Source organism: Anolis carolinensis, chromosome 1 (genome assembly GCF_035594765.1).
Source record: "Anolis carolinensis isolate JA03-04 chromosome 1, rAnoCar3.1.pri, whole genome shotgun sequence".
Classification (NCBI taxonomy): domain Eukaryota; kingdom Metazoa; phylum Chordata; class Lepidosauria; order Squamata; family Dactyloidae; genus Anolis; species Anolis carolinensis.
The window spans coordinates 161,324,161-161,349,984 of NC_085841.1; the positions used below are offsets into that span (position 1 = coordinate 161,324,161).

Genomic DNA, 25,824 nt, shown 5'->3' on the forward strand with positions numbered 1-25,824 from the left:
GAGGTAAGAGACAGAAGACCTATTTGTGGAAAGAAAATTGGCACTCAGCAGGGCATTTGAGACATGAGTACACTGGTGGGGAAAATAGAACTATTAGGCCTATTGAATGAATACTAATTTGAGATAACCAGTCAAATCTTCTTTCAGATCTCTGATGAGTATAATACTTGATGTGAAGTTTGTGTACATTCAAGTATGCCATTGGCCTTACAAATATTCTCATATCAGCCAGCTGTAAATAAATACCAATATATAATTTTTATTATCTTTTCCTTTTGATTGACTGGATCTGCTTTTTTTCAAAGGAAGGAAAGCACAAGAGAACAGGAACGTGAATGCTTCAGTTTTGGACAGGTTAGAACTTTCCCCACCCAAATGCTGTTCTGCCCAACCATTTTGAACTGGTGTGCTCCTCTGGTAATTGTTGACAAACTTCAAACAGTATCTGCAATTGGAAGGGTGAAATAAAAAAATGACCATGTGATTCATTTGTAGTACACATGGCCATCTTTCACATATGCTACTTCTTAGAATCATAGAGTTGGAAGAGACCTCGTGGGTCATCCAGTCCAATCCTCTGCCAAGAAGCAGGGAAATCGCACTCAAAGTATGATGAACCTCCTTGACTTGTTCATTATTATGTAAATGAAACAAATGTTATTAAATTAATTATTGCAGAATTGGATGCAAAGAAAGGGCAGCACTGCTGCTGCTGCTGCTCAGTCGTTTAGTCGTCTCCGACTCTTCGTGACCTCATGGACCAGTCCACGCCAGAGCTTCCTGTCGGCCGTCACCACCCCCAGTTCCTTCAAGGTCAACCCAGTCACTTCAAGAATACCATCCATCCATCTTGCCCTTGGTCGGCCTCTCTTCCTTTTCCCTTCCATTTTCGCCAGCATTGTGGTCTTTTCCAAGCTTTCCTGTCTTCTCATGATGTGGCCAAAATACTTCAGCTTTGCCTCTAATATCCTTCCCTCCAGTGAGCAGCCGGTCATTATTTCCTGGAGGATGGACTGGTTGGATCTTCTTGCGGTCCAAGGCACTCTCAGGATTTTCCTCCAGCACCAGAGTTCAAAAGCGTTTATCTTCCTTCGCACATGCAGTGGAATTCTGCAGGGTAATCGTCACAATGATTTTCTTTTAAATATAGCTTTTATTGATTTGAGCATTTATAAAACACATTCTCTGCTGGCAAAAAAGGCATCTGGCAAAAAGGTAGGTCATATTTCTGTTCTAGTGACAGACTTAAAAGCTGTGATTTAGGCTTTTTCGACCAACGCACATGAACTCTTCTTGATGGCAACATAGCTGTTATATAGCTCTGACAGCACAGTACTTGTGCCCCATTTTTCCCTAGAAGTTAGTTGACATTCCTGTGCTCCATTCATCACCTGATATGTACACCACTTATAAAAGTAGTATAAAACCCTCAACCGTTTTATACCACCCACAGTTTATATATAGCTAAGTGATTCAGTCAGACAGAACTCTTCTGCAGGATTTATTATCTTAGCAACAGCAGCTGCTGCTGTAATGGTGATAACTGTTTCATGGAGGTAACGTTAAGATGGAAAACTCTGCCTCTTATTCACCCTTTTGTGGAGAGTTAGGGCATCTTGGTTTGACTTCTGTCTTCAGTAAACCCTGAAATCACTTGTTAGATTTCCTGCCTGTCGTTTATCTTCTCTTGGATCATTTTTATTCTGTGTGTGTGTGTGTGTGTGTGTTTAGAACATGTTTTAAGTTGTATCTTGAGAATTTAAGTAATCAAACTGTAGCCTCACTTGCAAGTAAAATGATTTCCATGCTGCTCTTCTTTAGACTTAAGGTTATAATACTGCAAAATAGACCACACACAGACAGCCAAGTCTCTAGCCACTTCAGCATGTAAACAGTCTGGCTTCTTGCGATGTGGAAAAATTGTCTTCTGCACTGCTCTTAATATGATCAGTATGTTTAAATCCTGTGTGCAGCTATGTCGGCGTTGCTTGGCATAATCTTCAGCTCTCTAGCTCCTGATAATGTGGAACTAAACTGTTTACTTGTGCAGATTTTACATAACAACCAGCGTCTGGAGTGAATTAAGGATTTTCAAAAGACATCCATAGTTTTGCCTTTAAAACAAAAGGGATGCTCCAGACATTTGAAGTTGATGTGACCAAAATCATGTGTTCTAAAAATGCATTGAAGAACAGTTGAGCTCATCATACAACTGTAATGACAACATGATTGGCACGCCTCACTTATTTTTTGATAGTTTAGCTTTCTCCAGTGGTGGCTGGTAGCTACCATATCACAGGGGTGACGGATCTGTTCAGGGTTTTGATTGAGATTATTGAAGTGATTGAACCTATGTTGGAGATAGTACTCAGCATGCCAAAAGCCCATTCAAGTTCAAACTTTAAACCTGGAATCAATTTGCCACTATTGACATGGAAACCATCAACTGCCATTTGTTATCTTCTATTTCTGGCATACTTCTCTTTGTGTTGTTTGATTTAGGACTCGCTGCTCAGAACTCAGAAATGACTATCTTGTTTTGCTGGAAGAACATCAGTGCAGACCCACCATGGACTGTTCTCCTATCAAGTCTGATAGGTTGATGATAACATTTTCATTTCTCATTCATCTTTTTTACAAGCTGAGATGGTGCTTTGTTAGCTTTGATATATTTAGTATCTCACTATAATAAGCTCTATAGTATGAATGGAAACATGGTCCTAGTTCTTCTTTCAGTGATGAAGGTCATGCCACTGTAGAAATAAAGATGTGAATGTCATCTAGGTTCAGATGTAGTTATTTTTCAGGATACTATTCGTGAAAGGGGAACAATAGAAAAGACTTGTTATCTTCATGCCTAGCTGTAGGGTTTACTACAAATCTATTTTGTTCTGATTCACTACAGTTCTGCTGATATATGATGAAGCAAGCTTGCTTTCTTCTGCTCCAGCAACTAGGACACAACCCAGTAGATTTAAATTTCAAGAAAAAAAGATTCTATCTAAACATTAAGATCAGAATGTCCTTTTAATACAAACTTTCCAATAGTGGAACAGACTGCCTCAGATGATAGTGGACTCTCCTTCTTTGGAGGTCTTTCAACATGTGATGTCCATATTTCAAGAGTGTTTTAATTGTGCATTTCTACTTGGCAAGAGTTGGACTAGGTAGTCCTTGCAACTCAATGATAGTTGCATATCTGCAGCCCCTAATGTCCAACTCAGGCCTGTCCAGTTATTTCACCTTATAAATCCCATCACTATAGTTGCCGTAGGCTGTGACCAGGGCTGAGAGGAATGATAGAGCAAAAATCTGAAGGGGCTTTGAGAAAGTTAACCATTCTATGGCATCCTGTTTTCATGTATGTAGTTTTCATGCAGTAGTCTTACTACTATAATACAACTTTAAATGTGACTTGAATCCTCTTTTGGGTTGGTCTCGAATCCAAGAGATGGGGGAGATCACGTATTTTCTGTGGTTTACCTTTACATCCCAATGTTTATAGGGCAAGTTTGGGAGAGATTTTTTCTGCAATCCTGTCTACAGCATTAGATGCTGCTCGTCATTTTTGCTTGTTTCTAGCAACAATGCAAAACTGTGTGGTATAAAACCAACCCATCACACACACTATTTCTGGAGTAAGGAGTTATGATAACACATTGTTTCATTTCATGGTCTTTTCCTTTTGTTGACCCAAATATTTCTTTACTTATTGAGTGTTCTGTTCATTTTCTTATTGGTGTGCTTCTATCCAGCATTTATTGGATTCAGAAACTGCATAGCCCAACAATCATACTTCTTCTGATATTTCTTTTGTAGAATTGCAGAAGCAACTGCAACAGCTCAGGAACTGAAAACCTATGAGACATTTTCTTTTGGCTGATAGCTGGTGCAAATATTCTAGTAGGTGTCACATTGCTCTCGTAGAATGTGGTCAAACTCATGAGCCCATCCTCTTACAGTCACTCTTACCTATGTCTTGGGTTTGTCAGAAGTAGGCTGTTAGCTATTATTTGATAGAAAGAAAGGTTGTACTGATGCACCAAAGGATGTAACTGAACTATGGTTGTAAAGCAAGACTGCAAAGTTGTGGTCTTCCAGATGTTGGACTCCAGCTCCCAACAGTCTCAAGCCAAGCATAGCCAATAGTGTCGAGTGAGTGGAATTGAGGTCTTGCAACATGTGAAGGTACACATATAACCTAGTCTTGCTATAGTTGGCTGACACAGTTTCACCCAAATTTATTTGTGAATAGGTTCCGTTAACAAAGATGGATTTCTTTTAGGATATTTTCTGTTATTCTCTATAGTTCCATTAAATGTCAGTCTTTTGTTGTGATGATTCAGCACACATATAAATGAATTCTACACTGGTGCACTTAGGATTGCAATAATCAATACTTTTAATGAATCTTCACCATAAAAAGATCCAAATTGGATCACATTATATAGAATGTGAATAGATAACTGTAGATGAAACTTAAAATTAATCTCAGTTATAATGTGACCTTTGGGCCAGTTGTTGCCCATCAATTCTTTATTCAGTCATTTTGAACCTTAAAAATGAAAAACATGGTGTTGAGCTTTTTTTTTGTATCAAACTACTCTTTTAAAAGTAAATAATACTCACTAAAGTGAGTGAGAGTCTCAAAGGTTATTCTCCCCATTTAGCAACAAAATCCAAAGCTTGTTTCTGGATAAGATTTGTCTTGAAGGGCTATAATTTGATCATTCTGTGACTGAGAATTTGAATAAGGGCTTGGATTTAATTAGAGCTCTTTGTTTTATGTGTTAAATTTTAGAAAGATGTTTTGCTAATTTCAGAGTTGGATGAACAGCATTAACCATGCTGAAACATTCAGGGAAGCCGAACTTGCATTTAAATTGTATAATATATGATTATGCATTAAGCACAAAAGTAAACATTTAATAAAGTTTCAGTTTCAAAATAACCAATCCCTGCAGAGGGTATTATGTCTGTAGGGGAGAGGAAGGCAGACCTGCTTTGGTCCTAAGGAAAAAGCAGGTTCAAGCATCTCATAATTGTATTAATGGCAACTGATTGTTGAGCAATAACACTGATGTTTACAAGCAGGGTAATAGACTTTTGACAGTGGGAACCTCTGAAATGGATTTGTAAAAGCTGAAGGACACTAGGGAATCAAGGCTGATGTAGGCCAGATCTGTATTTCAGCAAGTAGGAGGGAGAAAACAAATCTTTAAAATGGAACACAAAAGCTTGATTGTATACATCAGATTTAAAAAATAATAATAATAGAATCTTGCTGTGATTATAGAGCTTTTTAAAGGGGGGGGGGGCGTCAAACATTATTGCTTTTGTTGGCACAAAAACACATGGAACTGTGGAAGGAAATTTGGAAATACTTTGGAAAAATGACCCATGGGAAATTGTCTTTACCTTCTCTAATGTCTATCTGTTGCTTACTCCAGAAGGTATTGATGGAAAGAGTTATATCTCTCATGGTTCTCCTATTGAGAGAAACTTCAGTGATCCAGCAAAGGCTTCTATTTGTGGTTCAGGGAAAGCCATGATTTGGGGGAATTCAAAATCCCAGGCATGCGATGACACACTGGGCGCTCATATGAGCTGGGGAAAATCAAGAGAATTCAATAGAATTGCCTTGTGCAAGTTGACATTGACTTTCCATTTCTGCAAGAGGTCTGTGGGACAAAGCCAAGAACTGCTGAAGAAGAACTCGCTTTGGCAATGTTGGAAGATTTCCAAGCGTTTGCTCATCTATTGAAAGCAACAAAGATTGCAATTACACAAGGAGGGAAAACAGCAGATTTATCTTCACTGGCTGATAACCTATACTATCTGATCTTATCTTCCTAATAAAACTGTGAACGTATGTATGCAGTCCAAAACAAAGAATTGATGAAAGGAGTAAAGAGAAAATTCTGTATTTAAGAAAATGAACTTTAGCTGTGTGGCTATAAATTGAAAGACACCTAAAAGTGTGTGTGTGTGTGGCACCCATGATTCTAAGATGCACTTCAGTTTTTGAGATGACTAATTTGAAAAAAAGGGTGTCTCTGAATTGGAGAAATACTGTATTTCTGTAATATATATCTTCTCTTTAGAATTTTAATGTATAACATGATTTAATAAAATCGTTTCTCTACCATGGATATGATTTAATTAAAACAATATTTTAAATATATTCAACTAAAAGTTTAATACAAATAATATAATGGAAATATTTCATCAGTGACACTTTTTAGCTCAAGAACAAATTTGAAGAAGCATTTGGAGGAGGATCTAGGAAAATCACACTGCAGATTTATTTCCATTTGGTGTATTTGTGACTCATATTCATTTTATTAAATGACAAACCAGGTGAGGAGCACAGCTATATATCTAGGGCATGGACTAAACATAAGTCTGACACTTTAATGGGAAATGTGTAGCTCTCTAGATGGTGTTCTTGAATTGCAATTCTCAAATATGGATGGGAGTTGGAGTCCAATGATATCTGAAGGACCACATGTTTGCAATCCTGATTTAAACAAAGATGTTTGGGAGGGGAAGAGACCTTTCAATTTCTGATTTCGATGGCACTTTCTGATTTATGAATTTGAAGTTCATCCATTTTCTGAAGCTGTTATTTTGATTGGGCACATGTACGACACTGCAGAAAGTATAGTACGTTAAGATTTCATGATATGTCTCCTTCCTAAAAACTAAAAACATTGGAAACCGATGTTCATCATTTGTTTGTGTGTCTTTTTGTTTTTTCTAATTGCTGCCCTTAACCATAGCTTCCTGACATTACAATCATTCACTGTGGGAAATATCTTCCACCTAGTAATACAATCCAATGGAAATGAAAAATGAGACTTTGAAGTATTAAGCTTGTAAGGGCAGGTTTGAAAATGCACTTCTCAAGACAGTTTGTATCTTGCTCTGGCAGTATATGTGGAAATAGTAGCCCTTGGTCAACAGTATTTCTATAAATGGAACATGTAGATGCTTGAGAACATTTCATAAATTGGAAGCCTGTGAAAATTCTCTGAAGAGAGGAGAGCCAGGACTGAGCTCCAGCACCTTAGGTTCTCAGCAGGGTTACAGCTAAGTCCTGAGATGTCTTCATCTTAGCACATGGTCTTTTTAAAATTTCTAATGTAAAGTGCTTATGTGTTTGATCAGTTGTAGAGGATGCACCTCATTTCCTCTGCAAATGTTGGCAGTTGTCATTCATCAAGTCTTGTCATATACTTGGTTTATCTAGCTCAATATTGTCAACACTTTGACTAGCAACGTGCTATCCAAGATTTAGACAGGATCTTTGAGATGAAGGGGCATACTTCTCCTTATCTGCTTTTATTGTGTATTTTGAAAGAATAGGCAATGGTTCCTTAATGTCTGTAGTATGGTGAACACAAATTTTGTATTTGGAGGTTTATTAGAGGTAGTTTTGTGTACTGAGAATGTGTCTTGAAACAGAGTTGTCTTCCTGTGACATTTACAAGCCATTCCTTAGCAAATAGTACCAGAACAGCTAACTGCAAATTACATATGCAATGAGATAATAAACTGGCAATATAAGCATGAGAAATGGTACTTAATACATTATACATCGTGTTAAGCTACAAAAAACAAAACCTAAACCTAAAAACCTGCACAAGACCAGAGATCTGCAGTTCACTACAGAGAAAACCATGTAAAAACCAAAAATTCTTCTTAATATTTTAGTGAGGTAGAAACTGAAACAAATCTTTCAGAACTAAACAAATGAGCAGGCAGTTTTTTAAACAAACAAATAATTGTAACTGGATTTTTAATGTATGAATACAAAGAAATAAAGGGAAAGGGATAGTACATTAGAAGATGCGTATGGGTTAGGCATATGCATTAGTATTAACGGAACGTATTTTCAAAACGGTATTTTCTTGAAACTGGTGTCTCTAAAATATGTGTTCACTGCTAAAGCACTGAGATTTGACAATTGAAAAATAAAAAATATTTCTCTCGCTCAACTTGGCATACAACCTTTTTATCAACAGTAACAGCATACAGGATCCAGCGATGTTGGCTGTTAATTGAATTCCATGTTTCATGCATATTATTTAAAAGATCATGTATGTCTATAGATTTCCAAAGTGTTTCCAATATAAAACTGGTACACTGTAATATACCCAGTTATAAAGAGGTAACTACTGAACATGTCCTTACCATATGATTCAGGGAAGCATCAGTATTATATTGATAAAATTAGATAAAGTATATAATTTCTTTCTAAATAGACACAAGAGTGTTCAGAATACTAGAAACATCCAGTTTTAAAACTAGAGAAAAATGCAGATATTAAAGTAAGGATTGTGTTTCCCATCTGTTGATTTGTAGGGAGCAATCTTAACTTTATTCCCTTCTACTCTAATTTCAGTGATACCAAATGTAGAACTGTTTTAAGAGCCATCACTTGCCCCTGGTTTCACTTTGACATAAAACCAGTGTTTCAAATAAAAGCTGATGCCAGAGTAAGTGCTAGTGTGAGAGTACAGAGCTTTAGGGCTTCAAGGAGCAGCCTTGTGCCTCATGCTCAAAGTGGGAGATTGCTGTCCACTTTGGAGAATTTTGGGTTAGTTGATTTTGTGTGGTTTTTTACTCCTGGTATGTTTGGCTTCATGAAGAGAGAGGGAGAAAGAGCAAGAGAGGGAGGCTGGAATGAGTGCAGTATTAAGAAAATAATGCTTCTGCCTTTTCCCTTTTTGCTTTGTACTTCCTTGCCACAGCTTTGTGCTGCCACCATTTTAAAGTTGATCTTTCTTTTTTATTGTTCCATGTGACTGTGCATTCATACATTATTCGTTATATCTAAAGTACATTATTCGTTATATATAAAGTACGTTATATATATATAAAGCATGGAACAGAAATGGGAGGGAGAGTTTGAGGGACCTGAATGGATTAATAACATTTGAATGCATTTCGGTGCGAAAATTCACTTTGAGATAAGAGCATTTTGAGTTAAGAGCTAGGTCATGGAATGAATTAAAGTCTTAAGTCAAGGTATCACTGTATCACTAGCTTCTTCCTTTTTGGCTTGAATGCTTCATATTGGAGGACTTTCTTGTTTTGTTCCATTGGATAGAATTCCATTGGTGATCCCTGATTGTGTGAACAAGATTCTTCGAAGCATACAGTTTACTTCCTGTTTGCATAATCCCAGCCCTCCCACCTACCACTCAAGATTGGCCATTGGATCCAGAAGATGAATAATTCTCCCTTTGAAGAGGAGGTAATTATGTTGCCTTAAAGGAGCATCTCACATAAAGGCTCTCAAAGACGCTGTCTCTGGAACTTGAAGGCAATCCTAAAAATTGACCAGTCACTCATCTTTGTTTGGTAGAGTGCTTTGCCAGATGGTGGCAGTTAGGGTAGTAAAAGCCAAGTAAAATTAGATATTATTGAATGAAGTTATCTGTTTATATCAATTTCATTCTGCCTGTCTTTGGAGTGGAAACCACTGAAGGAAGGGCATAGAGAAATGAACCCATTACTTTTCCTAGATGTCATAGAGGCTTTTGAGGGAATTGCCTATAGTATATTTCTGGAGCAGTTGTCTTGAATGGATCATTGTATTCCCTAGTAGCTGTGATGCTTGGTTAGCTATAATTCCTGGATGATACTGGAAGACTACTGTTCATGCCCTGGCTCTTGGACTGTAGTGTTTTGTTAGCTCCGTTTTGCCTTCACGGTGTTTAATAGTTATGTCCATGAAATGTCCACGTAAGGCCATGTGCTGTTTGGAGTCAGAGTTGCATGAGACAGTAGATCTGTTCAATTATCACATGTGATAAACTGAAGCACAATTTTACACAACTTATGGTAGGTCATTCATTTGATACAGGAAATGTTGGCCAATCTATTATAAGAAAGAATTGTGTTTCCTTCAAAAGGATCACATCTGCTGCTTGGGTATTAAGTTAAGCCTTTTCATCTTTCATATGTTTTTAGTATTGCTGACAATTCTTGTTATCCTCTCCTTATTTTCAGTCTATTGTCATGTTTAGCTTTCTGTTAAAAATGTGTTTTTGTTTTTTTTAAATTGATTTTTTTTTATTTTACGCAACATCTTGTAACTGTAGATGACGCAGTTCTGGCAGCTCTAATGAAAATGAAGGGTGGGGTATTAAATTTTACAGACAAAAACTTAAATTGGCTTACAGTGTCATATCCTTCTCTCTCAAATAAAAATGTAAAATTATTATGTATGGCTCTGTGAATGCCTTACTAGAAGGGTGGGAATCAAGTATGATAAAGACAAAAAACATGACTATTCTTCAAGGAATAATATGCATCAAAGACACAAGTGGAAACTGTGTAATGTTACAAGTTCATGCCTGTGTAATCAACACATCTTTTAATGCACTAAAATATTGGCATAGGAATTTAACATCTGCAGATGCTTTATGCTAGAATATGGTGTGCACATGATCACTTAATGAGTTGATTGCTGCGGTAGGTAACTTTTTAAATAATGGGAAAATGAAGACAACTAAGTCACATGGGATGTTCCCCTCCTCATATCACTCCATTTGGGAAGCTGACTTTATGTTGGAATAATTAAGATAATTCCCAGTCTGATGATCCTGCAGTGGCAAGACTAAGCAATGAATTTCCTTTGCTTCACTGTTTTATTTATTTACCAGACAGTAAACATAAATGTGCCTTGAGACATTGACTCTTTCCAGATTTATCTGTGGGCTGTGGCCTGCAACACTTCCATTTAGTATCACCTGACGTGAACCTAGCTTTGAAAACTTCAGACTGTCTAACTTCAGTGCATTTTTTCGTATTGCAATAATAGCAATCAAAAGCTGCAAAAATTATAATATATCATGAAATTTGTGCATTTTATTATAATTTAATAATTGAGTGGTTTGCATATTTATTAAAAGAGAAAATCTTAACAACCCTCGTTGTTTATTTATTTACAGTTTTTTCAAAATAATACATCTTGCCCTAAAATAGCCCTAAAGGCAGCTATTGCATATTATATCTATCTGTCTGTTCCTTATGGTTCACAGCAGGCCTCAAAAAATCCAGCTAACTGGGATGTATGGCATTTTCTCTTGACTGTGAGGCTTTATTTAATTGATCTGCTGTATATTTGCCAGGAAGATACAGCATGCGAAAATGATTTTGGTAGAACATTGCACAACTGTGAAAAGCCCCCCCTCCCCTTCCTCCTCTTCCTCCCCCTCCTCCGTCTTCTTCCTCCTCCTCCTCCTCCTCCTAACTTCTTTTTTTAAGTTTGGGCTATTTCTTCATTGCTTGATTATGGAGGTACATGACAATTCAGTGTGGCAATTGTAAACCTACCAGTATGCAATGTTGTTACAAAAAAACATCTGAGTGCCCCAGAGAATATGTACTGAAATTAATGTTTAAGGTTCCTCAGCTTGGTGATTTCCAGATGGATTGAACAACAGTTTCAACAGTCCTCCAGCCTGAGTGGTCTGGGAATCTGCCATTGGAGGTATGGTACATTTGCAGTGAATTTTATCTCTGTCGGGGGTGCTTTGAATGCGATTTCCTGCTTCTTGACAGGTGGTTGAATTGGATGGCTCATGAGGTCTCTTCCAACTCTGTGCTTCTATGATTCTTCTCACAGATGCTGTGGGTTGAATGTGAGCTCTGGAGGAGCTCAACTAGGTTATCTCACTGACAGAACTTCCTTTCAGATCAGAGCCACTGCAAGAATAGTGGCAGCAAAATCCAGAATAATTGTATTTCCCATCTTAGGAGGTCCACTGTCTGTCTTTACTTCCAATTAGTACAATCAACACATTGGGAGAGAGTCTGGTTTGGCAAAACTGGTTTACTGGTTCTGTACACAAACTCAGTCTCTCCTTCCCCATGACCCTTGTCATTTTTTCTCCTTTTGTTTCAAGTCTTCTACAATTACAGATTGAATTATGTTTATCTCCTGAAGCACTTGGAAATTCATCTCCAGTTCCAGTTAACAATTATACTTGTTTAGGGATTATGATAGTGGTTTATACCCCACTTTCCCCTCTTAACAATATTAAAAACAATACAGTTCAAATATTGTAACATACAAATATTAAATTAGAATTGTTAGAAACAAATCCATTGAAATCACACAAAACAATTAAAAACTGTTAAAATAATTAAAACATGACATAACACCCCTGGCTTGTTCTCATTAATGTTCTAACAATAGGACCAACTCAGTCATTATACCATTGGGTTTCACATGGATTGAAAAAGCATTAAGCAGATTTTTCATCGCTTTGGTGAAAAGGGTTTGCTTACCAACAAATCTTGGCATACAGCATTAGGCTGACCTGCAGCCTTCTAGGCGCCTGGAAGCAGGCCTTTGTTTGTTTGTTTTGATTTAGCATAATTGTTAATCATGAAACCACATCAAATCAGTGTACAGCAGTAAACCAACAGTACATTCAAAACATTAAACAATATACAACATATTTTAGAATGAAATCCACAGTTAATAGCTTGGGGAAATCTGAGTAAATCAGTTTTTTCTAAAGGCATTTCAAACACATAACAGATGATGCCTTCTGTTCTATATAACAGCTGGCAAGGTATTGCAAAGTATGGATCCTCCAGCAGAAAAGTTTGCTTCTTGGTCACAGCCAAAGGGCTGTGGTATGGTGAGCAAGATCTTCCCAGATGACCTTAATGCCCTTGTGAGTCTATAAAGCATATTCAGACAGAAGGTTTTTCTTCTCATGGCCAGTCTCTATTAGCCATTATTTGCCCTCTATTTGAGCTTCTACAAAATCCATAGCACTGTTGATGACAGCTGGCTAGGGCCAAGGACTCCCAGTTCTCAGTATTTATGCCACATTTTAGGTTAACTTTAGGCTCGTCTTTAAATCTCTTTTACTGTCTACCGACATTCCATTTTCTGTTCTTGAGACAGAGACTGGGTAATTGGACAACGTGCCCAGTCCATCAAAATTGATGGCAATCATCACTTAAATGTTTGTGGTCTTTGCTTCTTCCAGACATTTGTTGACCTGTCTTTCCAAGAGATTTGCAGGATTTTTTGAAGGCAACATTGATGGAGTATTTCCAGAAGCCGACAGTGACATTTGTAGACTGTCCATGTTTTGCAGGCGTACAACAGAGTTGGAAGAACAATAGCTTTATAAACGTTTTTGGAGAGGTGGCTGTTTAAGTAATGGAAATGATCTGAAAGACATACACAGGCACAATTAAAGATCAGGGTCCCTGTGTCTAGAAATTTAATTTGAGTACCTAAACTGAATAGAGCTCACAATCTTTTCATACAAAGATCCAGTTCTTTGCTCAGTCGCACATTCTTTCTCCATTCCCCTCTCTCTTTCACACACACACACAGAATGTTTTATTTATGTCAGCTGCTGTGATGCCTCATGGGCCTTGTAGTCCTGTTCCTAGTACTATTGTGGCAGATGAAGATGAAAACATGGGGTTTTTGCCGGTTCAACAAGAGCTGGAGTCTCTTCACCTGCCGGATGTTGACGTTTGCCCTCAAGAATTCAGTAAACCAGGCCTTGGGCAGTACTCCCCTCCGTTTCCCAGGAAGGAATCTTATTCTAAAGACAGAGGAGTCAGAGAAGCTAATCGGAGAAGTCTAAGAATCGCTGCCAAACAAACAGGCTGATTAGGCCTGCTTCCCTTGGGAAAATCTAAGGAGTCTTGCATCTGGACAGAGTTGGGTTTCGCTTCTTGTTCTCTAGGGAAAGAGATTCTTGGTGGGAAAACGAGACCCAATATAGGGGTTTGGCGCGAGAGATTCCTTGCGGAGTCAATTGATCAGCTTCAGGAGAGAGTTCGTGTGTGGACTTCGTAACCCCAGTTCCTTGCTTCCCGGATCGAGTTTCAAGCCTTGCCTTGCCTTGCTGTTAACCACGGATCCTGCTCCATGCTTCACGTTTTGCCTTGTCTCCAGTCACGGACCTAGCCAAGAATCAAGTTTATTTCCAGCCTTGTTGTCAAGCTTCATTGGACTTTAAGACTCTGACATTTCCCCACACTATTGCTTGGCAAGAGTGTGTGTTTCGGTCAAGTGGATTAAAACTTTGAACTCTAATATCATTTATTGGACAATACATTTTTGGACTATATTTGACCTCTTTTGAAAGGTCTGTTTCTGAACTATATTCTTCACTTGTTTTTATTGATTTTATATATTTCTTTAATAAAGATATTAGATAGAGACTGGCCTCTGTGTAAGGTTATTGGTGCCCAGCAGCCAGGGTTCTGACAGCTGCCATGTTTATCTGATGTAATTTTATTGTTGCCATTATTAAGCATTTGGGAGTTGGAGGCACTTGGCAATGCACTTCAAATCAATGTAGACCTGAACATTTTCTACTCATCCCTCATTTAATCAGAAGTTTTCTTCTTCAGGAACGTGATAGTCTTCCATTGCTTAATTAGAATTGTAACACAATCCTCTACTTTGTATGTGTGTATTTTATTACAAAGTAAATTTAGGCTACTTCTGTGGGTGAACAGATTTGGTGATTCAGCTTAATGAAGCAGCATTTGACTGGGACCCAGCTATTCCTCCCGGGATGCCAGGAGTTATTTTATTTGCCATGGTCAACCAGTCTTGAGTCTCCATGAACTTCAGCAGCTAGGAAGCTGTCAGGCATGTAATGAGTTTCCAGTTCCAGATGCTATCAGTAGCTCTGTACCTTACTCATGCCCAGATAGTGCTTGCATTTCATCATCTTTTGTCATTAAGGAGTTGTTCTCTGGCAGCATCAGAGAGGCTGACAATTCCCGACAATTAAAATAACAAGATGATTCTTTGGTTATGAAACATGACAACACTCAATTTAGAGACTTGGCTGTCAATAGCACTGGATTTAAACCCTGTAGGAGGGGTAGTGATGTAATGGAGTCAAAACATGGGAGAAACAAATCTTTGGCATTGTTTTCATAGAAAAAGCATATGCTGCATATGTACCAAGGCTGTAAAGTGGAAGTTGGAACCTGGTTTGTGGTCATTTTGTTGAGTTAATATGGATCAAACAGTAGCTGCCCTAGGGTTACCTTGTGAAGTTAATAGCTGAAAAGAGATGTGAACCCAGGACTCTTATCTCTTTCTGTGTCTTTTCTATTCTTCCCCCATTCATCTTCTTTCTCTCCCCTTTTTCTGTATACACCTGATTCATCCCAGCTCCCTTGAAAGGCAGCTATATATAATCATGCTATAGAGCAGGAATTCCCAAAATGTGCTCCGTGAGCCCCCCCCCCATTTCTCCCTCCCCTTTCCCCATCTCCGTGATGCAGGCTGCCGGACGTGTGGTACATCCAATGGGCAGCCCCCCCTGGGGCTGTCATTTGGAGCAGATTGGTTGGCAGGTGTGGGTCGCTGCACAAAAACAGAAAAACTGAGTGTTCTGAGCTCAGAAATTATCAGCAGAGATTACAGGAGCAGCGCTGCGATGAGGAGCTGGCAAGCCTAGCGACTCAGTCAGGCAGTCAATGTGTTTGGAGAAGAGAAGGCAGAAGAGAGAGAGAAGGAAAAAGAGGAGGGTTGGAAGAAAACTTGAGCTGGACCTTTGATAGCCAGGGGAACAATAATAATGAGGGTGCTCTGGACATTAAAAGAAGACATGGTGAGGAGGGAGATTTCAGGGAATCTCGGTTAAACTCTGACAAACTTTGCCACAAGGAGCAGGCACATGGTTCAAATTAACTTTGGGTGTACATGTAACATTGTAATATTTTTTCAAATATCTTAATTAGTTGTTACATCATTTTGTAAATTTAAATGATGAATAATATTGTCTCCCGTTCTTTTTTACTATTGTTTTCTTTATTAAGGGAGGGAGGGAGGCCTGGAGAGAGAGGGCCAGTGGAAATTTGAACAGGGGCCGCAATTGTCCCCAAGCCCAGACTCTGGACATACCTGCATTATATAGAACTTATCATTCATACTTCCATATATGCATTGTGTGTAATATGCCACATAGAGAAATAGAACCAAACACTAAAGATTTCTTAGGGCTGCACAAGAAACCTTTGCTTCAAAAAGGGCTCAGTGGCTGAAAAGGTTTGGGAACCCCTGATATAGAAGATTAAGCTCCCAGATGTTGACACCTGGTCATATGTAGGTATCAAAGGGGATATACAGATTTATGTGGAGTCAAGACCAATTTTACCATCACCTGCTCTGCTGGTGCAGCGGGGTGAGGGGGGGGGGGGACCAGCCTTGCCCACTTCTGTTTTGTCTGTGGAGAAAACCTCCTCTTGTCGTCTTAACAATATGAGAGGTCTCCAAACATCCTTTTCTAAGTCCTGAATCACCTTACATTGTTCCTCACTCGCCCCAAATACTACCAGACAGATTGTTTTATCCACTGTTTTGATTTGTTATTTGGTTGTTTGGGGCAGTGAATGTTTGCCATTTTGTTATTTCCGCTGGAAACCGCCCTGAGTCTCCTCAGGGAGGTAGGGTGTGTTATAAATAAATTATTATTATTATTATTATTATTATTATTATTATTATTATTATTATTACTACTACTACTACTACTATTACCATAACAGTGAAACCAAAGAAGTCTATATATCTGCATTTCTAACATAAATGATTCTACATAAAGTATCTTATCACGTTTCACTAATGGCATGTGGAGCAATAACAGTAGCAAAATTGTATTATAATCCAAAGAACCATTAACAGGCCCTTGTACCTCATCCTCCAACTGCAACAGAGGCCATGCAGTGTTGCACAAATACACCATTAGTAATTAGGCCTTGAGGAGAAGCATTTCAACCTTGTAAAATGGGGACAGAGAGATCTGAATCCAAGACCCAAGCTGCTCCAGATTTGAATATGTGTGTTTATATGGAAACAGCTGCTTCTATTTCAACCCCAGCCTATGCATTTCAGTGAGTGAGGTGGGGGTGCCAGGATGAGCTCTTGGATTTCAAAAATTTACTACTTTGGGGGCCTTATTTTATAAATTCTCATTTTTCCTTTTTGGCAGCTGCTTCAGCGCTCTTGCAGTGGGATATACATCCACATGTACCTCACATGTGAATATGGGGGGAAATAATGTTTGTGTGTGGTGTTAGCAGAGGTGCAAAGGTATCACTGTCTTGCTTAATTGTATGCAAGAATGAGACATGATAAGTGATGGCCATTTTTTGTAATTTCATTTCTAGATTGTTTTGGAAACCAATTGACAGAACTTGATTTTTGCACACACCTCTTACTTGTCTTTTCCCTCTGTTTAATAACTAACCAGCCTGAGGAGAGGAAAACAGTAGGTTGCTAAGGAAACTACTGCTTCACTTATGCTCTAATTTGTGGCCAGTCATCAATGATTTCACAGTTCATCAGAGCAGAACCTTAGGAGGAAAAGCTGAATGTGGCTGATTGATTTCTTATTGGAAATTCTCCAAAGCAGACCCAAAAAAAACCCCAAAAGAAGCATGGAGCCATACTGGAGCCATTTAGGGGGGGAAATCCAAACAGTAAGAGTAAAGTGATATCTTCCATAGGGAGAATTCAAAGCAATAGTGAAGGGAACTTGTCCTTTGACTTCCACAGAAGTCTCATCCACAGATTGGTTACATTATATTACGTCAAACAATACCCCCCATATAAAACACAATACATAGGACTTTTTTTAAAACACACACACCCATATACAGCTTGTCATGTAAACCACAAAGATGTGCGTGTTTCTTAGAAGTAAATTCTGCTGTGCTCAATGAAACTTACACTTTGCTAAGTGTTTTCAGGCCTGCAGCCTTAAAAGTATTTTTCCTTGATCTTAAGAGATAACATGAGGTTAATGACCTGTTTTCCTGTTACTGCAATGTAGTTGATCAATATGTGCATAAAAATAACAAGGCTGATAATTGTCTTATTTTTAAAAGACCCTTAACATCCCCAATCCTATTGCAAACAATCTAGATATGCAAGAACACATATATTTGAATATGTGTGTGTGTGTGTGTGTGTTCATGTACCTGTCCACTTACTGTGTCGCCATGGATTCCTTAGGGCAGTGGTTCTCAACCTGAGGGTCCCCAGGTGTTTTGGCCTAGAACTTCCAGAAATCCCAGCCAGTTTGCCAGCTGTTAGGATTTCTGGGAGTCGAAGGCCAAATCATCTGGGGACCCACAGGTTGAGAACCCCTGCCTTAGGGTTTTCTTGGCAAGGAATACTGAGATATATATGGTTTTGGCAGTTCCTTCCTCCAAAATATAACTTACAACAGCTGTGATTCATTGGTGGCTCCCCATCTTATTCCTAAATCAAATGGTAACACATGCTGACTATCCAACATGGGTTGATGGGTCCCAAAGCTTGGCAAGCTTTGTATCTTGGATGACCATTGTGAGATGTCATGACTGATTCAACCATTGTGACATGCCATGACTATTTGAAAGTATCATTAGATACATGTAGGCTATTAAATAGTAATGGCAAAAAAGGAGGAGAAAGAGCAGATTTGGCTGGAGGAGAGGCACTGAAGATGACAAGTCAAGCATTAACAGGTATCCTCTTCCTCACAGGGCTGCCTTTTAGAAAAGGAATTGAGGTACAGCCGTCATTGTATTTTCTGTAGGGGATGAACACTTTGATGTTCCAGATAGTACTCTTAAAAGGATTTAGTCTGAGTCAGCCTAAGCTCCATTACTCATTGTTCATCATTGTGCAGAATTATTTAAGGCAATTTAAAAATATGTAAAAGTTTTTTTGAATACTAGAAATATTGTATCAACAGCTGGAATGTGTCTCTACAACCGAGTCATTGTGAACTCAGTTTGCTAAGCTTCCACAGTAAAGGTTTCACTCAATGAAAGAACAGAATGCTTTGATCTGTTTATCCAAAGCCTTCGTTTTGTTTTCTTCCAGAGAATAAAAAATTAACAGAGGGCTGCTGAACCAAAACTTAAATTCTTTTTAAATTTGATGAGATAAAGAAGTCATGATAAATCTCTATTGAATCTTAGTTTGCATTGAACTACTGTAATTAAATACTGTCTGACAATGTTTTTGTTCTGCCATTTATATCATGTGCTTGTATCATAAGACAAGTTGAGTATCCTTTACCTATAATTCTTAGTACTAGAAGTGTTTTGGATTTAAAAATTATTATAAGTAGTAGTGGTATGGAATATCTGTTGTTTGAATATTTGTACAGAATGAGATCTCTTGAAGATGGGACTCAAATTTGAACATGAAATTCATTTATGTTTCATATGCATCTTTTAAACACAGCCTCATGGTAATTTCATACAATATTTTTAGTAATTTTGTGTGTAAAACAGAGTTTGTGTTCCTTGAACCCTCTCTATCTTAGTTATCCATGTAGACAGTTTTGGATTTTGGAATATTTACAATTTTGGAATTCCAGGTAAGGGATGCTCAACCTGTATGTTTAACAAGTTATACCTCTAACATTAGTGTTCCACTGCACTCCCTACTAGTTTCCTGCCCTCCCCAATGGTGCTGTCTGTTCAAAACAAAAAGCTAAAATAAGGATAAATGGCCTAGTCAAATTATATGGAGATACAAAAAAGGAACGAGAGAAGGTTATCCGCTGTCAACTCTATTGTTCATATGGTTGTTGGAAGCATTAAACATTACGATTAGGGAAGACAGTAGTATTAAAGGGGTGAAAATAAAAGGACAAGAACTTTAGTTAAGTCTTACCCCAATTGCATGGTATGTATTATAGAAGGAGTATTCAAAGCTTCATGGAAACTATTGATAAGTGCAGAACTTTGGCAGGATTTTTTAAAAATAAAGAGAAATCCATGTTCTTAACTTTTTTGTGTTAAGAACGACTTGAGAATTGCAAGTTGCTTCCGGTGTGAAAGAATTGGCCACCTGCAAGGATATTACCCAGGGGACGCCTGCATGTTTGGTGTTTTACCATCCTTGTAGGGGGCTTCTCTCATGTCCCCGCACGGGGAGGTGGAGCTGACAGGGAGCTCACCTGCCCTCCCCGGATTCAAACCTTTTACTAGCACAAGGATTTAACCCCTTGTGCCACCGAGGGCCCCATGTTCTTAACGAAAAACCTATCAACAAGGAATATTGATAAACTGGAGAATGTACCAACTTGTAAGGCTGCAAGGAAAGCAAAATATCTAGTACTATGGACTACTAATAAAATAGCAATTTATATCAAAATAATTATGAAAAAGCATGGAATAAGGTTAAAAAAGACCCTCCCCAATGTTTAATCAGTATTCAGCTCCAACTGCGTATTCCCAGTCCTCTCTAGTTTGTTTTGGGTTTCCTTTCCTAGATTTCCTGCCTTCCTTCCTTCCTTCCTTCCTTACTTACTTATTTTTTAATAATGTCCAACCTTGCTTGTATCTTATTCTTGTGTGTCAGTTATGCCATTGTTCATCTTTCAGAGAGTTGGGTTTACTATCAATATATATGATGGTGCAATGTTAGAAACATCTTAAGAATCATGTTTAGATCAGAATTGGAAAGTTACAGCTTGTAGGGTATGTGTGACCATTGAAGGGCTTTTTGAAGCCCTCAAAATCCCTTGTCCACATGGGACTTAATTTTTTTAAAAACAACTGTAATGGAACAAAAACCCACATGACTCCACGGGAAGCTTGAAGGAACATAATAACATTAAAATGAAGTCTTTTTATGAAATAGGAAGCTATCTGTTCCAACTCTTAGCTGACGGCCACCCCAAAAGGGAGCATAACTCCCTCTCCTTGCCCATACCCCAATTAAGGCAAGGAGAGCCATGGTGGGCCATTTTTACAAAGGATTAAAAGAATTTTTAAAAGATGTCAGATGGAGTTATGATAGGACATAGATAGGGTACAGCTCTCCAAGATGCCATGGAGGACCATATGGAAAATGTCCACTTTTATCAGTTTCCACCCCTGTTTTAGATAAGCCAATAAACTTGGTAAGGATCAAACCTCAATGAACATGGTAGAACAGGAATGAATTATTCAAATTTAGCATATGTACTTACATTTGCTTACTGTGGAGTATTATTTTTTAAAAAAATATTTAACTTCTGAACTTAATAGAAAGTATCCATGGCAAGCTCTCTATAAATAATATTTATGATAGGCTTGTTAGACAAACATTCTATTCTCTCTTCACAACTGAATTTATGGATCATACATAAATCTTCAATGCTCTCCTTTGCAAAAGAAAAGGAAAATAAATCCCATGCCATTGTGAAATCAGCCCGATGTGTTTTGACACCTGTCTTCAGGAGATTTCCTACTTGTGTCATCTTTGGCTATTATCACTTTCCCGGTGAACTTTTGAACCGGTGTAGTTGGATTCTCTAATCAGCATAAAATCTTCCTGTAGGTATCTCTCCCAACTACTGGAGTCAAATGGGTTGCCAACATCCTGATCCTCACCCCAAACTGTTGGGGATGCATCAGTGGTCTGTAATTTAAATCAGAAAGGCATGTCTTGCTGATGTTTCCCTGTAGCCCTCCCTCAGACCTACAAAAGTGTAGGTTTATAGTACTGCTAGACCACTTTGCATAGTGAGTTAGAGCAGATAGTTCATTCTCTCTACTGAGAAGCAGGCTATACAGAACTTGGTTTTTAAAGCATCCACTACATCATGATTTGCATATTTTTTGGACTTTAAATTGTATGTTTCCTGTGCATCTGAATATGAATTGATGGTTAATAACTGAGTAACTGCAATTTTTGTTTTTCTGCTTCCAATGTGGAAAAATTATAAGAGCAATGGCAGCCAGTAAAGGGATTCACTGTTACATATGAGACCACTGTCTTTGAGAGATGACTGAGGGGGAACCCAATGATCTTCTTAGTGGGCATCACAAGGCAGTTGAAGGCATGAGGCTTGCGAATTGTGGTCTCATTTCGAAGACCCCTCCCTCCCTCCCTCTCTCCCTCCCTCCCTCTCTCTCTTCCCCCCCAAAAAATCAAATATCCCAACCACCTCTGTTCCCAAGCATGTTAGAGAAGACATACTCAACTTACCTATATATACAAAAGTCAAAGTGTATGTATGTATGTATGTTTGTCTGTCTGTTTGTACCACAAATGTTGAAAATGGTGCTCTGTGTTGGATTGGCTGTTGCTAAGGGAAGGATTGGCTTTTGCTAGGTAGTCCTCTGGGATGTTGCTGGGGAAAAAGTGTGAGGGGAAGGGAAGAAGAGAGAAAGGAGTGAAAGAAAAAAGAATGAGAAAAAGAAAGGAAAGAAAAGAAGAAGAAGGAAGGGAAGGAGGAGGAAAAAGAAAAAGGAAAAAGAAACTTAAAGGAAAGGGGAAAAGATATGAGGGGAGGGAAGGAAAGGAAAGAAGAAAGAAAGAGACATGCAGGGAAGAAAGAAGAAAAAGGAAAGGAGGAAAGTGAGAAAAAGAAGGGGAGAGAAAGGCAGGAAGAGAAAGGAAAGAAATACTGTAGAGTGGGGAAAGTGTATGAGGAAAAGCAAGGGAAGAAGAGGAAAAATGAAAGAAAAGAGAGAGGGAGAAGGTGCATGAGAGAAATTGAAGAAGACAAGAAAAAGCCACAAATAGACCCTACCCAAAGACAGTTGCCAGAGTGTTGCAATGGAGACATTGTGAGGTAGGTTTTCTCAGAGCTGGAGAAAGGAGAAAGGAGGTGGACAGTGGTCCCAGTGTCACCCGGGCACTACCAGGAATATATGCTAGTACAGTAGAGCTCCGCTTATCTGACACTCCGTATTATCCAACACCTGGGGAGCCCTTGCTCACCCCCTCCCGGGCCAGCGCAGCAAAGGTGGCGGCAGCCATTTTCCCCTGCCCTCTTGCTCACTCACTCACCAGGCCGGGTCCTGGATCTGCTGCCACTGCCGCTGTTGCTGCCGGGACCGGCCTGGCAAGTGAGCGAGGGAGGGAGGGAGGGCCTTTGCCGCCCGCCCTTACTCTCGCTCATTCACTCACTCACCGGGCTGGGTCCTGGTTCTACCCTTGCTGCCAGGAGCCGGCCCGGTGAGTGAGCCAACGAGCGAGGGAGGGTGAGCGGGAAGCAAAGGAGCAGTGGCGGGGCACCTTCCAAGCCTCACTTGTCCTCTTCCTACTCCTCCTCTCCCTCCAGAGCCAGCCTGTCGAGAGAGAAGAGGAGAGGGATTGCGAGGAAAGTGGTGGGGCACCTTCCAAGCCTCGCTTGTCCTCTTCCTCTGGGAGGCTAGCTCTAGAGAGAGAGGAGGATTAGCGAGGCTTGGAAGGTGGCCCACCACTTTCCTCGCCATCTCCCTCCTCTTTTCCCTCAGAAGAAGAGGAGGAGGAGCCTCTTCTCCAGCAACAGGGGAAGAGGCTCCTTCTTCTGCCACCCTCCCTATTATCCAACAGTTTCGATTATCAGTCTGCCCTCCAGTTTAAGTCGGATAATCGAGACTCTACTGTACATACATATATAGATGATCACTCGTGGCCATGTATGATTGTCTTCCAAGAGGATGATCCAGAGAGCATTATGTTTCATGGTGTCAAAGGTCTTTGCAAGATCAACAAATGTCATGTACAAAGATCAAATTTGTTCCCTGCATTTTACGTGGAGCTGTCATGCAATGAAAAGCATATCCACTGTTTCTCTGGAAGAGTGGAAGCCATTCTGGGATTCAGGGAGGATGTCTTCTGAAATAGGTTGAAGGTGGTTTGCAAGGATTTTTCCAGCGAAGGTTAAAGCTTTCCTTTTCTTTTCAATTAAATGTTGGCTTTCCTTATCACTCTCATCAAACCAGTCTTCATGTTTTTTAGTTTGATATCCAGGTCTCCAGTTTATTCCAGTGTTCCTCAACATTTTCAGGGTGTTCCATAAATAGATGCTCCTTGAGTGTTGTTTGAGGAAGGGTTCGTTTAGAGGGCTTTTGAAGGGCTTGGGTGTTTATTGTATGCCTTATCTTTCTTCCTTGGCGTCACTTTTGGGAACGATTTTGATAGCCATTGTGGATTGAATTAGTCGGTGGTCTGTCCAGCAGTTGTCAGCATTTGTCATATACTGGTATTCTTATAATAATTACTATTATTGGTACTACTGCTACTACTGCTTGTGCATGTGAGTCCATACTTAAATATTAAGATTCTTTTGGCATTATATATGGCTTTAGATGTGGCACTATAAGGCTGTATTGTAGGCCTGCACAACCTGTATCCCTCCAGATGTTTGGACCTCCAACTCTAAGAAGCCCTAGCCAGCTTGTTTAATGGCCAGGAATTCTGGGAGGTGAAGTCCAAAACACCTGGATGGCCACAAGTTGTGTAGGGCCACTGTATTGCATCCCAGGGTAAATCTTTAACTGTATTTATGATTCAGCTAGGACACTCAGGGATCATATCATATCAAAGCTCATTGATGTATAAAAACCTTTTCTGTTCTTAATCTTGTCCCCTACTTCCCCCACCAATCTTTTAGTGTGGGAACTATGCGGTGCTGGTAGATGTCCACATTATGCCTCAAGACTCCAATAAAGACAATGTTTGGTTTTCTGATCATAAGAAAGAGGTGAGTTTCAATGACCTGTATTTTAAAAACTTTTTTAAGGGATAGGAGAAAGCATAGGCTGCCTTTGTTTATTCGGTTTGTGAAGATATTGCACATTTTACCTAATCAGCATTGATTCTTTCATGCAGTTGTTGTCCCTATTGTCTTATCTGTCTTTATGCCATTAAAAGTTCTCATTAATGTGGCAGTTGAAGAGGTTTGTCCAATACTGAGTTAATACCTGTCGACATGTCTCCTTTGGTTCGCACTCTTACAGATTTGTATCAACTGCAACTGCTACGAAGAAATACTGTTTAGCATAACTTGCCTCTGCTCACCAGTCTCCTAGGAGTATAGCTGACTGTATATGCAAAAATAAGAACATTGCCTCAAGAAATAATAAGTCACTACCCTGCCATGAAATTTTCCTCAGATCTCACATTTCTAGCATTATAGACAGTAAGACACTAGAAATCACTCACAGCCAAGTACTCTGACATTTTCTGTTTACATTCCCTTGGTAACTTTACCTCCCTCTTGTCTTTGGAGGTATAACCATATTTCTAAATACTGAATTAAAGCTCTAAATACTGACTTGAAGCTTCAGTACTGCAATTACACATCTCCCCACTCCCAAAAAGAAAATTCCTTGATGCCTTGGTTTTTAGGCCTATTCATGGGGTTATTTGGGGAACCGGTTCCAAAAACTGCATTGGATAGAACACATCAGTTCCAGTCTCTTAAATACGGTTATCATGCTGTGGGCGTGGAGGTGAAGACTAGTACTGTATATGGCATGTGTCCTGTATTTTAGACACTGGAGCTAATATGAGAAAACTGGTGCCAGTTTTGGAATCAGTGGGTCAAATATACTTAGAAACAAGTCTAACATTTGAGGCACTAGAATGTGTGTTGACCAGTGATCATTACCACCACTATTATCCTACTTTCTTTCACTTTTTCCTTTCTGTTGCCAATCTAGTTTCTTGATGCTTATTTATGTCTAGAAAATAATTTGAAAATAATTTGTTGCATAGTTTTCTAGCCAGAGATATAAGATTACTTTGAGACAAACAAATGTATAATTCTTTCTCCTGTATCTTTATCTTCTCTGTCTCCTGTCCCACTCTCCACTTTTTCTCAGACACTTCAGTCATGAGAACATAGTACAGTACAGTACAATCTAAGTACAGTAGAGTTCCGGTTATCCGACTTAAACAGGCGGGCCGAATGCCGGATAACTGGATTTGTTGGATAATAGGGAGGCCCGGTTTAGGGAAGCCTGGTGCGTGTTGCTGCCTAGCAACACACTCCAGGTTTCTCCGAGGGCCAGGCCCTTGCTGGAGGGAGGAAAGTCTTT

At 39.2% G+C, this 25,824-nt stretch overlaps 1 protein-coding gene and 1 long non-coding RNA gene across 2 annotated transcripts in view; one reads left to right on the plus strand and one right to left on the minus strand.

Moving 5' to 3' along the window:
• The window catches only part of slx4ip (SLX4 interacting protein), a 97,623-nt gene that overhangs the window by 22,485 nt on the left and 49,314 nt on the right, over positions 1-25,824 (plus strand). Inside the window, exon 3 of the mRNA XM_062957719.1 lies at positions 24,396-24,485. Within this exon, the coding sequence (XP_062813789.1) occupies positions 24,396-24,485 (90 nt within the window). The remainder of the gene's footprint in view (positions 1-24,395; positions 24,486-25,824) is intronic.
• On the minus strand, positions 1,489-18,344 carry LOC134292518 (uncharacterized). The gene is made up of 2 exons (XR_009999761.1): positions 18,247-18,344; positions 1,489-2,811 (listed from the first exon to the last, which is right to left on the minus strand). It is a non-coding gene; the product is annotated as an uncharacterized LOC134292518 (long non-coding RNA).